Raw genomic sequence first — 13,693 nt, 5'->3', positions numbered from 1 at the left:
TAATCTATTGGTTGATGGACAACTAAGTAAATTGCATGCAGTCAAATATAGATCCTTGTAAGTAACATCCATTTACCTTATCTGAAAAAGCACAATTGTCTGGGCATCCTAAGATTCTTCTGTTTCAATTCAATGAGCTCTAAAGGAGAATCAGATCATCTTTTTATAACTTTTTCAGAATGATCTTCTATCATTGCCAAATCTAGCACTTGTCTTAAAGTCTCTTCTACTTTGCTTAGGTTCTGTAAACTCTCTCTCATTTGACAAACTCTTTTTCTGTGATTCAGAAGAACACAGAAGCTCTGCCAGATTGAAGCCCCAAGTTGCAAGCTTCTAGGCTCAAGGTCAGGAAAAACCATTTGGATCATGGAGGACTGATCCAAGCAAAGCAGATCTTTTGTGCTTACAGCAAAAATAATTCTGAGTTGAGTGCTGCTGTCTACCCTTCAGTTAATCTTGCTGCTGCTGAGCATCCTCAACAGGACCCTCACTATAAATCAAAACACTAGATCAGTCTCAGCTCCTTTTTTTTTTTTTTTTTGCCAGTCAAAGATTTATCATATTATCGATCAACTGAGAAGAAATCAATGACAAGGGCTTGACTCAAACATCAACCTGTCCAGTCTCATCTGCATTAGCAAATTAATTATGCAGCAGAATGCTGGTCTTATCCTCCATATAAGATACTGTTGGGAAATTATTTGATGTGTTCACAACATCCTGCTAAGGATGGAAGTGAAGCAATAGCTCTCTCTCTCTCTCTCTCTCTCTCTACACATTCTTTCAACAGCAAAAAAGAAGCAGATGTGTGGACCAGCTGCTTCAATCATTGACACCAAGTCAAAAAACACAGCTTGATAGAAACTTTCAGTTATGCATTATTGAGAAGCTATCAGACATACCTATGAGACATGCTGCAATTGTTAGTCCTAAATAATTTTATCCATTTGAGGATACAATGAGGTGCCACATTTTTTTTTTTTCTTAGTAACAAATTTGTCCTTTTTTTCCTTTTTAGTAAAAGAATCTTTATACACTGCTAGAATCTTTAATCCAAAAAGAAAACTATGCATTAAAGACTGGGACAACATACAACCATATCCTCTCATATCAAATAAGAGCAAAACTATCCTTCCAAAAACTGTCCACACTATTCACCCATGCATAATTGAACCTTTGCCTCTACAAAACAATAAAGATACCTCAAAATAACAAAAAAAATATGTTAGATATCATCTGAAATTTACACCAAAGCTACAACATACCTCTCCACCTGCTGAATATTTTTGTAGTGTTTTCCTTTTCCAAAATAAGAAGTTTTAATTAACAATGAAAACACTCTCAGCATAGGAGAAAATCAATTCATAAAGCTCAAAATGAAAATTTTCATTCCACAAAAAGATGAACTTGGTTTCTGTGTTGACAGAACGATTGATTTCTGTGATTAAAGATGATACATGAAAAATATCTTTGATGATATCTATAGCAATAGTGGTGATAGACTGTAGGATGGTTGACAGCAGTCCAGTCTCTTTGAGTCTGATTCAACATAGAACATGAGTGTATCCATGTGATCATTTAGCCTTTAACCCCTCTAAAATAGCTCGAGCTTCACAAGCTTCCCCATCAGCTCCACAAAAATATAATTTTCATCAAAATCACATGACAAATAACCCACAACACTATGAAATTATCTTGACTCTAAGATCCATCATTAGTATGTTTGATCCAACAATCCTTAGGTTTTTTTTTCACTTAAAATGGACTTGGGTCCCCTTAGGGTTCACTTTCACTCAAAAGCTTTGCAATATGATTCATATATGTTATTGTTTAGGTTTTTGTTTATATCTCTTCTTACACAAATGTAAATATAGCAAGTTTATGATACAAGTCCCTCCAGATATTTACATATTTCTTCTTGAAATATAAATCCTAAATACTAGATTAACCACCACTAATCATATTCAACAGTAGCTAATTTAATTAAAAATAAAAATTTAATATTCTTATAATCATTCATGCAGTTTTAAAGGGACAATCAGCTACAATCAACTCCACAAGAGGATATATGTTAATTTAATTATATATATATATATATATATATATGTATTTATGTATGTATGTATGAATTTATATACTAATATGGTTAATCTTCATCAAGCCTGAAACTTCAAATAACATTATTAATAAAAATAAAAATTTTAAATAATTTATAAAATTTTAAAATATATAAATATATCTAAAATCTATTAATTCATAATGATTAATCTAAGTTTATTGAGTAGATGTTAAAAAAAATAATATATAATTTATATTTGAAATATCATATTGTATCGGAGTTTCGATATTTTCTCAGTACGATACGGTACGGTATATCGTTCGGTATATATATATATATATATATATTCCTTATGTTTAAGCTTATCAACATATATATTACAATAAAATAATTAAATTCGCATTTATGTTCTTGTGGAGTTAATTATAGCTGATTGTCACTTTAAGACTACATAAATAATGATGATAATATTTAAAAAATATGTTATAATTATTTACCTTTTAGTTAAATTACCTACTCATAAATATGATTGGTATTTTGCAGTGGTCAATCTAGGTTTTTGATATCTTAAACTAAGGAATAAATACAATAATAGTTTAATTATAAAAATATATTTTTATCTGTAATTAATTATGTGAAAAATAAATCTTTATCACATAGTTTAGTTAACATCTTTAGCATTTTGGATTATGTGACTAGTGCTTTATTTATTGAAGAAATATATTTTTTTATATAAACATATATATAACATATTAATTTTTTTTAAAGTAAACAAGAAATAAATGGGGACACACATATAAGACAGATAATTTTGGTATAACACAGCTTGGATTAATCATTGTTAATTAATAAATTTCCAAAATTTCATTGTTTATTTGATTTCTCAATTTTTAAGGTGACAAATGTATAATAATGTATAACAATGTTAGTTGAGATTAACCATAATGTATATATTATAAGGATATATTATTTAAACTAAAGCTCTCCAAATCTTCGGATATATTGAACTACTTTTCAGTTTTTCAATCAAAATATAAATATAATATATTAAAAACTCCTTAAAGGAAACAAGAAATCATCTTTATGTTGCATGTTCTGTCTATGCCTAAATTAGTGGGACACGTATAAGGCATTTTGTTATTAAAGTATAATAGGTTACCTTCATTAATCTCTTAGATTAATCATTATTTTAATTATTATCATAATTATTCAATTTCTTATTTCTTAAAATATATATATATATATATATATATATATATATATATAATAATGTTTGGTTGGAATTTCAAGTTTGACCACAACAGTGTATATTTCAATTTATATTTTATTTAAAAAACAGTTAATTTTGGAGACAAAATTATATTTAAAAATAAAAATATTTGTAAATAGAAACAGAAATGCGTTATAATGCAATCCAAATCTTCTGTTGGCCGCCAAGGCGGAGGGGAGAGGGGAGAGTGGAGAGGTGAGGGACGGAGTGCGATCGCTCGACATCGGGAAGCCATGTTCCGTCGCCTCCTCTCGCCGAACCCCCGCCGCAGTGCGGCCACCGGCCTCCTCGCCATCGCTGCCTTTTACGGCGGCTCTTCGGACGGCCCCTCCCATCGCACCAGTAAACCCCCCTCTCGCTCATTTCGACGATTTTGTAGCTTCTCACATTTGTTTCCCCTCCCCCTTTCGACAGATGTAGGCGTTTCGATCTCTGTTCCTCTGCGGCAGCTTCTGTCGTCGACATCGGAGATCTTCTTGCGAGACTTCGCTCGTCCATCTCTGTTCTCGATCGGAGGTTTCGGTTTCAAGAAATGCTTTATGATTTCTTTTTCTTCATTTTTTGCTAGTAGCTTTGGAGTTGGCTAGCCTTTTGACTCAAAACCTAGGTCTCTATCCAGGGCGATCTCCCGCCGCGAGCCCCTTCCCTGATTCGGATTCAAATGAGGAAGCTTTGGGGAAGAATCACGCTGATGCGCCATGCTCCGCTACATCCACGGAAACGAACTTCATTGCTAAAGCGGCTGCATTAGCTAGCCCTGCCGTGGTGAACATATCCGTCCGTAAAGGTGAGGATATTTTTTTGCTTCGGGTTTTGTCGATCTACAGGATCTACTTTTGGTTTCTATGGGATGATAAGTTCTTTTAATACGATTCTGCAGGTGGTCTGATGTCTTCAAAGAGTATTGGGTCTGGTACTATAATTGATCCTGATGGGACGATCTTGACGTGTGCACATTGTGTGGAGGACCTTGATCGCAAGAAAAGGGTCTGCAATGGCAAAGTAGTGCACAGACTGACAATATTTTGTGAACTTTTCTCCTTAAATGAACTATGGAAATTTGTGGGACTTAAAAGGAGCTCTGATCTATAATCAATTTGATGAAATAGTAAAGTAGGCATTATTGTTCACATATTATTGTAATTTAGATTGCACGATTGCTGAGAGTTTGACGTTGCAATTAGGATTATTTTGTTGGACACAAGTCTGAGGCCTTTTGTTTAGCATGACGTTTTAGTCCTTGCTGGTTATTACTCATCTATTGCAGTTCATCCTTCGTAGATTTTGTATATGCACATAGTTTAACTATGTTTTCTTGTTGACTATATCATGCTTGATGAGGAAATTTATACTTTGAACTTTATATTTAACTTCATGAAATTGATATCATTTAAATGATATAGACATATCATGCCAACTTAGTCTGAAATATGCTCAAATTATTCTTTTATCATAATTACTGTGCTTTTCTCATCTATGTTTGTCAACTTTATAATAAATTTTGGTATTTCTAGTGAATAGGAAACTTAAGTACTCAACCACTAATGATTTCAACCAACAATGCTTTGATTTTTTTGTAGTGTCTTCTATTTGTAGTGGTGAATATGTACTATTCAATTATGCTTTTTAATCCTTATACTTTGTTATGCATGTATATTTTGGGTAATCAAATATTGTCTATGATGTTTTCTAATTTTGAATTGTCTTTGGGCATAATTAATTTGTCTTTTTGTATTGATAGATACTCATGACAAAGGCCTAGAAAAATTAAATGCTTGAAGTTTCTTCAAAAATAAAAATCTACTTACAAGAGCTAGGCTTGTATGATCCAAGTTTATTGTTGGAAGAGGGCTTAAACAAATTATTTTTTTTCCTCACAAAATCAGCATCAGCATAGTTGTATACTCTTGAGAACAAACCTGGGCCATGTCATGGCCCAGTCATTTGGGACCTGGATAAGGTTTGGCTTTTATGGAGTCATTTGTAAACCAAAAGCCTTGCAGCTGTCGGTCGCAGACCACACTAACCCTTATTTCATGAAACCTATTTAATATTTGATTTTCTTTTTGGTATAAAAATATTGTCTTTCGTAGAAAGAAAGGGCTACTTATTTGTTTAATGTCATTCTGATATCTTTTCAGTCATCAGTTCAATAAATAATTTTCCTTCTTGTCTCTGGTGTTACTTACTATCCTTTCAATAAAATAAATAGGTTGGTGTTACTTTACAAGATGGTCGTGAATTTGAGGGCACTGTCGTGAATGCTGATTTTGTTTCAGACATTGCTGTTGTGAAGATACAATCAAAAATTCCACTACCAGCAGCAAAACTTGGAATGTCATCAAAGCTTCATCCAGGCGACTTTGTTATTGCTTTAGGTTGCCCACATGCTCTGAAAAATACCATTACATCTGGCATTATAAGGTATTTTAACATAGAATTCATATATTTATTTCCTAATTTCTATTTTATCGTAAGAAAATTTTCTCATTTTCTATTAAATATTTAAAATTTAATAGGCATGTTATTTAAATTGTTGTAAGTTGACTTGGAATTGTTCTCCTTGTTTTGACTCTATTTCAATGTTGTATTTTAAGCTTGTGGCTTCGATGTTGATTTTAGTAATATGGGTTTATGCTGTCAATTAAGACAACCTTTTGGTTTTCCCTTATTTTGGGATTACTTTTATAGATTTATTTTGTCAAAGAACACCCTTTTTTTGGTTTCTCTCTACTCTGAATTCTTTTTCGCCTTTCCTTTTTTATGTAGCTGTGTTAATCGTAAAAGCAGTGATTTGGGTCTTAAAGGAGTTCAAAGGGAATATTTGCAAACAGATTGTGCAATTAATAAGGTGAGACTACCTGTTCATTCACTTTAACATTGTTTAATAAGATTTATGCCATGTTGTTCATTCCATTACCTTCTCATGAACCTTTATTTTCTTGGTTGAATGAAATATCAGTTTTGCATTGTTGAAGAACATAATTATTTATACAGTCTCTTCTAATTATTTTTGAGCTGGGATCCTATATTTTGTGAACATCCTGTATGAAATGTAAGGTTGGATTAAGTAAATTAGGGCCAATTGTGAAAGATAAAATGTTTTCATATAGTTTGTTCTTCAAGAGATAGTTAACCTATGGGAGTCTTTTGTTATTCAGAATATCATTTTAACGGAAGCTTTGATGTCTCTAAAAGCCATGTCAGCTAGCATTTTTGTCGTTGACTTTTGGTGGTCATTTAGCAATTATGTAAGTATTTGTTGATAGATTTAATGAAAATTTTTAAATACAAACTGAATTTGGAAAGTTTGTGAAGGATAAACAACTGACAGTAATTTGAAATTGTAGTATTGAAACAGAATTTTAGAATTTTTTTGCCCTAATTTTAGCCCAGATTATATTTGCTCCACAAAGTCCCCAGTTTTTATTATATGAATGCTACTAGAAATCTATAATGTTGATTTTAATAACTTTGGAACCTTCAACTCTCAATATTGTTTGGTTATGAGAGGGTCTGAAGCAATATTGAGCAGCTGTTGACATCATAATTTACATTTTTTTAAGAAAAAAGGCAATGGGCATGATTGTTCTTGATCCTTCTAAATCATTATTTCTGCTACACACAATTAAACATTTCCTGGACATGATAAAAAATATCTGACATACATCCCAGCATATGTAGAAACCTCAATAGTTATCTAGTTTTTTTTCAGTAAGTTAGAGATGGATAAATACATACATTAAGGTTATCTCTGCTATCTTAGTTTTTGGATTAACAATCAATCTTTTGTTCTTGATGCATCTAAAAGAAAGTTCTGGCTGAAGGATAATTCTACTTGCAATTTCTGTTTTACTCTTGCGACTCCATTTATCATGTTTTGCTGAATTGCCTTCTGTACCACCTCTTGCCTGTATCACGTGTTGCTGAATTGCCTTGTAAATTATCTGGATCCTGGATGATCATTTTTGAAGTTTCTGATTGAATTTAAGAAGGTTGATGCATCAGCTCAGATGGAGTATTTAGTAGCTTTTTAAATTCTTAGGAAAGGAAGGATGGAATCTTGTATGGGGTTGTTTTAATCAGAGAAAGTGAGAAAACCTTAAATGCAGTTCCTTCCTAGAGAGAGAAGTTTCCTAAAAAGAAATTAAATTATTTTTATTTCTTTTCTACTTCTGTTATCTCATTATTCCTTACAGTCTTTACTAATGAGATTCTGATTGTCGTTGGCCTATCTTTGCCTAAAAAGGAAAAGAGGATAATTTCTATCTGATCGTTAAGAGTGGCTATTGATTTGTTTAGCTGCTACTAATATACTAGATAGCTAGTTCTTAGTTCATCATTGTCTAATTTTATTAACAAAATCATAGCTCACTCTTTAATTATCTGTACTGCAGTTTTTGCAACTTGCAAGGATGAAGGGTTTGCACTAACATATTTGATTGTCCAACCTGGTCCAACTTTTTTATCATGATTTGTGAAATAATGTATGATCTCCTTATGTGGCTTTCTGTAGGGAAATTCTGGAGGACCCCTTGTGAATCTTGATGGAGAGGTTGTGGGTGTTAATGTCATGAAATTTGTTGCAGCTGATGGATTGGGTTTTGCAGTGCCAGTTGACTCAGTCGTCAAAATAGTGGAGCAATTCATGAAGAATGGGTATGTTCTGCCTGTTTTGACTTATTTTCTCTAATTTTATGTGCTACTCCTCTTTGGCTTTTTTGATTGATTTGCTTAATCATTCTTTGTTAAATTTTGAATGGCGTCCTATAATGAACATCCTTATCAAAGCTGGAACATATTGATTTAGCCTACTTTATCTTGGCCACGTGACTCATTTATATTGTGGCATGACATGTTGTCTGCAGTTTTGAAAATACCTAAAAGGATGACACCGAGAAGATGATATGGTAGATAATGTACCAGCACCAGATCTATGAAATTTATTCAGCTTGCAGTTATCTTATATCTTGCCATATATTTGCAGCAAAGTTTGTTGGTTTTGATTATCTTTTGATTTATGTGTCTTGATCACTTGTATACCATTTTGTTCACGATGACATTACAAATTATGATGCCATTTTTCTTATCTTATTATCCCGAGAACACAATATATTCTGAATTATTTCTGTATAAAATTTAAGCCTTTGCATCTACTCACTAACTTTATGTTGTCTGTACAGAAAAGTAGCTCAACCATGGATTGGACTGAAGATGCTCGATCTTAATGAATTGAAAATTGCACAGTGTAAGGACAAAGATGCTTCGTGTCCCGATGTAAGGACAGATATTGTGCCAGTGGTAAGTATTGTAGAGTGACAGTATGCTATTAGAAAGCGGAGATGTTTTTTGAGTCAGGATATCTCTTTAGTGCTTGTTAGGTATCAGAAGATAACGGAAAAAGAACTGGATCTGAAATTGGGGTTTGCTTTAAGAAAATTGGGTGATTTGCCAGAAAACAGATGCCTTGGTAATTTTGACTTTCATCATAGACCAATGACCAAAAAGATGCCATGGTTTCATTTTTTTCCTTTCGAATGACGCCCCTTAAAAATCACATCTATTCCCTAACTTTTTGAGTGGTCGGACACAGCTTTGATAGGACAAATCGATTTAAGATAGGAAGTATGGAAATTTTGGGTTATAACTCAAGAAAGGGTAAAATTGGAGGTACATTCAATTACTGTTCAGTAATTTTTGATACCTAGATCATTTGTAGAAACCCAGGGCCTTTTTCTAATAAATTTCCCAACTAAGCCAAAGTGAATACTGCATTGATATTGTTTAAATATGAATTTTCATTCATTATCATTTTTTCCCACTTTACCTGCAAGCATGTGGAGTTATAGTTGGTAATGAAAAAAAATGTATGGGTTGTATTTTTTCACAATAATATGTCCTGGGGACAGATTGTCCTAAAGCAACAAATGTTAGCTGATTGTGAAAAGTCAGCTGAAGACGGATTATGATTATACCTTTTCAGTTGACTCTCCTTTTGAGCTGATTGCTGCTATCATTATACATGAGATATGCCAAACAAATTTTGCTTCCTACTATTCCACCAAAGATTATACATGTTCCATGATCTGTACCTAGTATAGCATGTCTCTTATCATCAGAACTGTTCAACTCTTATTTTTCTTTTTTAAATATGCATGACAAAATCTTAGATAAGGCATTCATAAACTGTGGTCCAGACAGGGTTTCATTTCTTGGTAACTCAAAAGTTTTTCTTATAGAGATTGGAATTCATCTTCATGCTTGAATCTAATAAATGATACATTGTCAGGTTTTCAAGGTAACTCCCGCATCCCCTGCTGACCGTGCAGGATTTCGACCAGGTGATACAGTCATCCAATTTGATGGCAAACCAGTTCGAGAAATTAAAGAGGTACTGCCACTAATATTTTAGTAGAAACCAACCCATAAACAATTTGCAAGCTTGAATCATGTATGAAGGCAATTAGCTTTCATTCTATAAGAAATTAGACTGAGCACTCAACTTAGATCATGTGCTTTGATCAACATCTGAAATCCCTGTACTTCATGATTGGATCTTATTTCCCTGTAAATTTTATTCAGCATACATTATGAAACATGATATCTGTCGTTTGATATTTTAGTTGATGGCACATACATAAGGATGTAGATGTTGATGATTTAAATCCATATTGATATCATTTACCTGCAGAGTTGAAATAACCTAATAACAATTTCTATTTCTTCTGCAGATTGTAGATTCGATGAGGGATCAAGTTGGGAAGCCCTTGAAAGTGCTTGTAAAGAGAGCAAACAACAAATTAGTCACATTGACCGTAGTGCCAGAGATGGCAGACATGGATAGGTGCAATGCTGCATGAAAGCTGCAGGATTTCTCCAATAAAACGAGCTCAAGTACGTATATATCACATGTGACACAGCATAGGTAGAATGGTGCAGGAATTGAATAAAAGATTTAGTGTTAGAATCAATGTGTGTAATTGGTTTAGTCACATCTGTTAGGTGATTTGTTATGAAATAGAATTAATAGTGGTTTGTGAAGTTTCCTGGTTATTTATAAGATGAAATAAGATGCTTTCAAATTTGAGTATACACCTGCCTTCATTCGAGATTAATTTTGCAAGTGATCTTTAACATTATTAATCTCCGATAACTACTAAATATCTAATTTACATTTTTAGATCATTTATGATTCATGATCATTTTGTATTTCTATACATTTCTTTAAATCAAATAAATCGATCCTCATCATGATAAGAAATTGTCAACATGACTTCTGGATGGATGCTATTGTTAATATTATATACTATGCATGCCAATATTTCAAGGAATGTTATATGCTATAACAAAATTTACAAGTATAAACATGTTATCATCAAAATATGTAAGAATCATACATATGCTATTCTCATATATAGATTCAATGGTTAGCCCAATGGTTAGCCCAATTCCATTTGGTAGCCACTTTGAAGAAGCCACTTAACCCTTGCTGCAGACTCATTCTCAAAGTTTGATGTGTTACACATTGTATGCAATACCGAATGGTATCGTCCGGTACGGGTGAGATATATCGGTACGTGGATCGTTCGATACCGGACAGAACATGTTACAGTGCTACAGTATTACACTGTAGCAGTGTTACAGTTACAGTACGGTATTGCATATCATGGTGTTACATAACCATCCACATCTTTTTTTCTTTTATCTTTTTCAATTTCTACCTATAAAATTCGATAATTTTGGAAAGAAAATAATATATTAATTCGATTATACAATAATAACAAGTTATTTAATTATTTGAAATCGACAACATGATTCTTTTTGTTGTTGAACTCGTGTATTTCAATGTCAGCTCTTCATCAGAGAACCTCACTTACACCTTGCCACAAGCCTTGGATCTCATCCTATCCCAACACCATTTTCCTGCTCCACCAGGCTTGTTGAGAGCAGAGGACAAAGAGATGAGAGTCACAAGAGTGGGATGCAGTGCAAGAATAACAACAAAGATGCAATGATTATTGTTGTCTGCGTTGACCAGCTTTGAGTCACTTTCTCATGAAAGTTGACATTCTACTTCTAACGTAGCGCTCGTTTGCATGTTTACATGGATCATGCAACATCCCAACATCATCATCATCGTCATCAGCCCCTCTTCAGTATGCCTTCAGCAACCCCTGCAAACAAAGTCGTTTTTGGTGGTAGGTTGACGAGCAGCTAAGACTTTAGATTGAAGATGTTCTTGCAGACCTTACAGTAGTTCCTGTTCGGTGGTGTCCAGAACGCAGATTTCTCAGTACATGCAGCAGGAGAAGACTAAAGACTACCCCCCTCTGCCATGAACAAGACAATACCGAGACAGAGTCCCCTCAATTGCATATGGTTTGGTCCACCCACTACAAATAGAGCCTCCGATACCATTTCCAAATCGAATGTCTCGTGACCAACAATATGGCTTCATCATCGATCTCTTGCATATTTGGATTACGGTAACGCTTGTCAAGCAGAAAGAAATGTTCATCGTCTCTGTAACCAATAACTAAGAAATCCTTCTTTGCCTTTCTTGGATTAGTTTCCGTGGATGTGATATGATACAAATACCTCATGTACAGCAGAGTGACCACATTTCGGTTCCAATCTATCATAAACTAGTAATCACCTCTGTAGAACTATCAGTAGAGTGAAAAAGACGTAGCTCAAATCCCAACATTTCTACAAGGAAGAGGAAGTAATGTTTCTTATGTCTGAAGGCATGAAAGCTAGGATCATCAGCACAACAAGTAGGCCTATAGGAAGCAGAAGCAGCATCGAAGGTGGCGGCGGCAGTGGCGGCAGTATGAGAGGCAGTATCAGCAGAGACACGGTCAAGCAGATCATCACGACAAACGACTCCGTGCTGAAGTAATTTGTAGGGGAGCCTCTGTGCTCTGGCTCTCGAGGTGGGTGCCTTCTGCCGTCTGCGTTCGAAGCGCTCACCAGCCTCTTCGTCCTCCTCCCTCTGCCTTCTGTCGAACCGGCTCGATTCGGTTTACTATCAATCTCATCCTTTCGTGTTCTTGACCCTGAGCTCAAGTGGTTCATGGTGCGTTTAGGTTAACGCAACAAGCACGATGAGGTCGCAAGTTATGGCGCTTCTCATGAGATATGATGGTGTGATGGCCTTCACTTGGATTGCAGACAACTCGGTGGTCTGAGACAGATTTTTCCGGGTTGACAGTACTCAATAGGCTCAGATGTTTAGTTTCCTGAAACAGGAACAAATCGAGAAGCTTCAGCATAATGGAAATTTTGATCTTGATCCAGCAAAAGGCCAAAATGCAACCTCAAGCACATGTTTGATTGCAGAAAGCAAGTATACAAGTGGAAAAGAACTTCAAAGCTGCTCTTTTCAGATCAAACAGATGCAGGAAACCAACTATGTTCCTTCAGGTTGAACAAATCGAAAGAACAATGGTGTGAGAAACAAATGGTCTCTTTGAGGAATCCATGTTGCTGCAGAGCCTCCAATCAGAAAGCACTTACTTCAAGAAAAGCAGTCGTCAGAAACTATACCTCTCAGTTGTTCCTTGGAAACCACTGCACAGGCTGCTGACTTCCTTAAAGAAACTCTCACTCAAATCCATCACGCATCGGACCAGTTGTGCTAATCAGGAGGGAGGGAGGGAGGGAGGGAGGGAGGAAATCAAAGAAGCTTAATGAGAGGGTAAGAAGAGGGGAGTATGGTGAGGAATGCAAGTGACAGGAATGTTTGATGAGATGTATGCTTCAGAGGAGAAGACAGTTCCAGTGAGGCTGAGATGGACGGATGCTGCTTTTCTTTTCTACATGAGTTTGGTGAGAGGAAGTCTGCAATCTGCCTTTGCTAATCTGTGGGAGGATGAGGGAAAGGAAGAAGAGGTTTGAGACTTTGGGGTGGATACACTGCATTCTGTCCTCCCAGGTCTCAACTATTATTCACCTCATGCAGGTGGTGGGGGATGGTGAAGTATGCTTCTTTCTCTCTGGGAGAAGGGAAGCCAGTTTGGTGTGTAAGGTTCTTCTCCCCTGGCCATCTTTCATTTTCCTCTAATCCCCTCTTGTCTCTTTCTACATCATATCACCAAGCCACAACAAGACTTCCATTCCCTGGTCCTTGGGCTTTCATAGGATGCTCCAAGATGTGGCTTAAAATAACTCACTTTCATATATATCTAAATATAATGATAAGATTACTTCTTTATGATCTGGATGATGGAGTTATGAGTCATGAAAAATAATTTTACTTTCTTAACATTTTTTTTGTGCATTGAAATATATATATATATATCTCCTGTTTAAAATGCTCAATTGGATAAAGTAGGAAGAGTGCCTTGCTCTAGTTCTTTGTC

General features: G+C 34.8%; 1 protein-coding gene and 1 long non-coding RNA gene across 4 annotated transcripts; one reads left to right on the top strand and one right to left on the bottom strand.

The window, feature by feature from the left end:
- Positions 1 to 3,479: 3,479 nt before the first annotated feature.
- Positions 3,480 to 10,421, top strand: LOC135640614 (putative protease Do-like 14). Its single transcript, XM_065155246.1, has 10 exons — positions 3,480 to 3,671; positions 3,744 to 3,845; positions 3,949 to 4,116; positions 4,210 to 4,331; positions 5,542 to 5,753; positions 6,099 to 6,180; positions 7,846 to 7,988; positions 8,513 to 8,630; positions 9,619 to 9,720; positions 10,061 to 10,421. The coding sequence occupies exons 1-10, from the start codon at positions 3,563 to 3,565 to the stop codon at positions 10,187 to 10,189; spliced, it is 1,287 nt and encodes a 428-aa protein (XP_065011318.1). The 5' UTR covers positions 3,480 to 3,562; the 3' UTR covers positions 10,190 to 10,421.
- A 741-nt stretch (positions 10,422 to 11,162) lies between these two features.
- LOC135586028 (uncharacterized) lies at positions 11,163 to 13,462 on the bottom strand. Of its 3 annotated transcripts, none has more exons than XR_001978784.2 (3): positions 12,879 to 13,361; positions 11,577 to 12,571; positions 11,163 to 11,503 (listed from the first exon to the last, which is right to left on the bottom strand). It is a non-coding gene; the product is annotated as an uncharacterized LOC135586028 (long non-coding RNA). The 3 variants fall into 3 exon arrangements; XR_010497330.1 differs by having other exon boundaries at positions 11,582 to 12,571; XR_010497328.1 differs by lacking the exon at positions 11,163 to 11,503 and having other exon boundaries at positions 11,867 to 12,571; positions 12,879 to 13,462.
- Between the last annotated feature and the right edge of the window lie 231 nt (positions 13,463 to 13,693).

This window comes from Musa acuminata, chromosome BXJ3-6 (assembly GCF_036884655.1).
Source record: "Musa acuminata AAA Group cultivar baxijiao chromosome BXJ3-6, Cavendish_Baxijiao_AAA, whole genome shotgun sequence".
NCBI classification, from domain to species: domain Eukaryota; kingdom Viridiplantae; phylum Streptophyta; class Magnoliopsida; order Zingiberales; family Musaceae; genus Musa; species Musa acuminata.
This window is presented reverse-complemented; position numbering and strand designations above follow the sequence as displayed.

Bases quoted from the DNA above. Each gene is read 5' to 3' on its own strand.
- LOC135640614 (XM_065155246.1), top strand. From the start codon at position 3,563: ATGTTCCGTCGCCTCCTCTCGCCGAACCCCCGCCGCAGTGCGGCCACC. The intron at 4,332-5,541 runs GTAGTGCACAGA...TAAAATAAATAG, and splicing joins AAAGGGTCTGCAATGGCAAA to GTTGGTGTTACTTTACAAGA. The intron at 6,181-7,845 runs GTGAGACTACCT...GGCTTTCTGTAG, and splicing joins CAGATTGTGCAATTAATAAG to GGAAATTCTGGAGGACCCCT.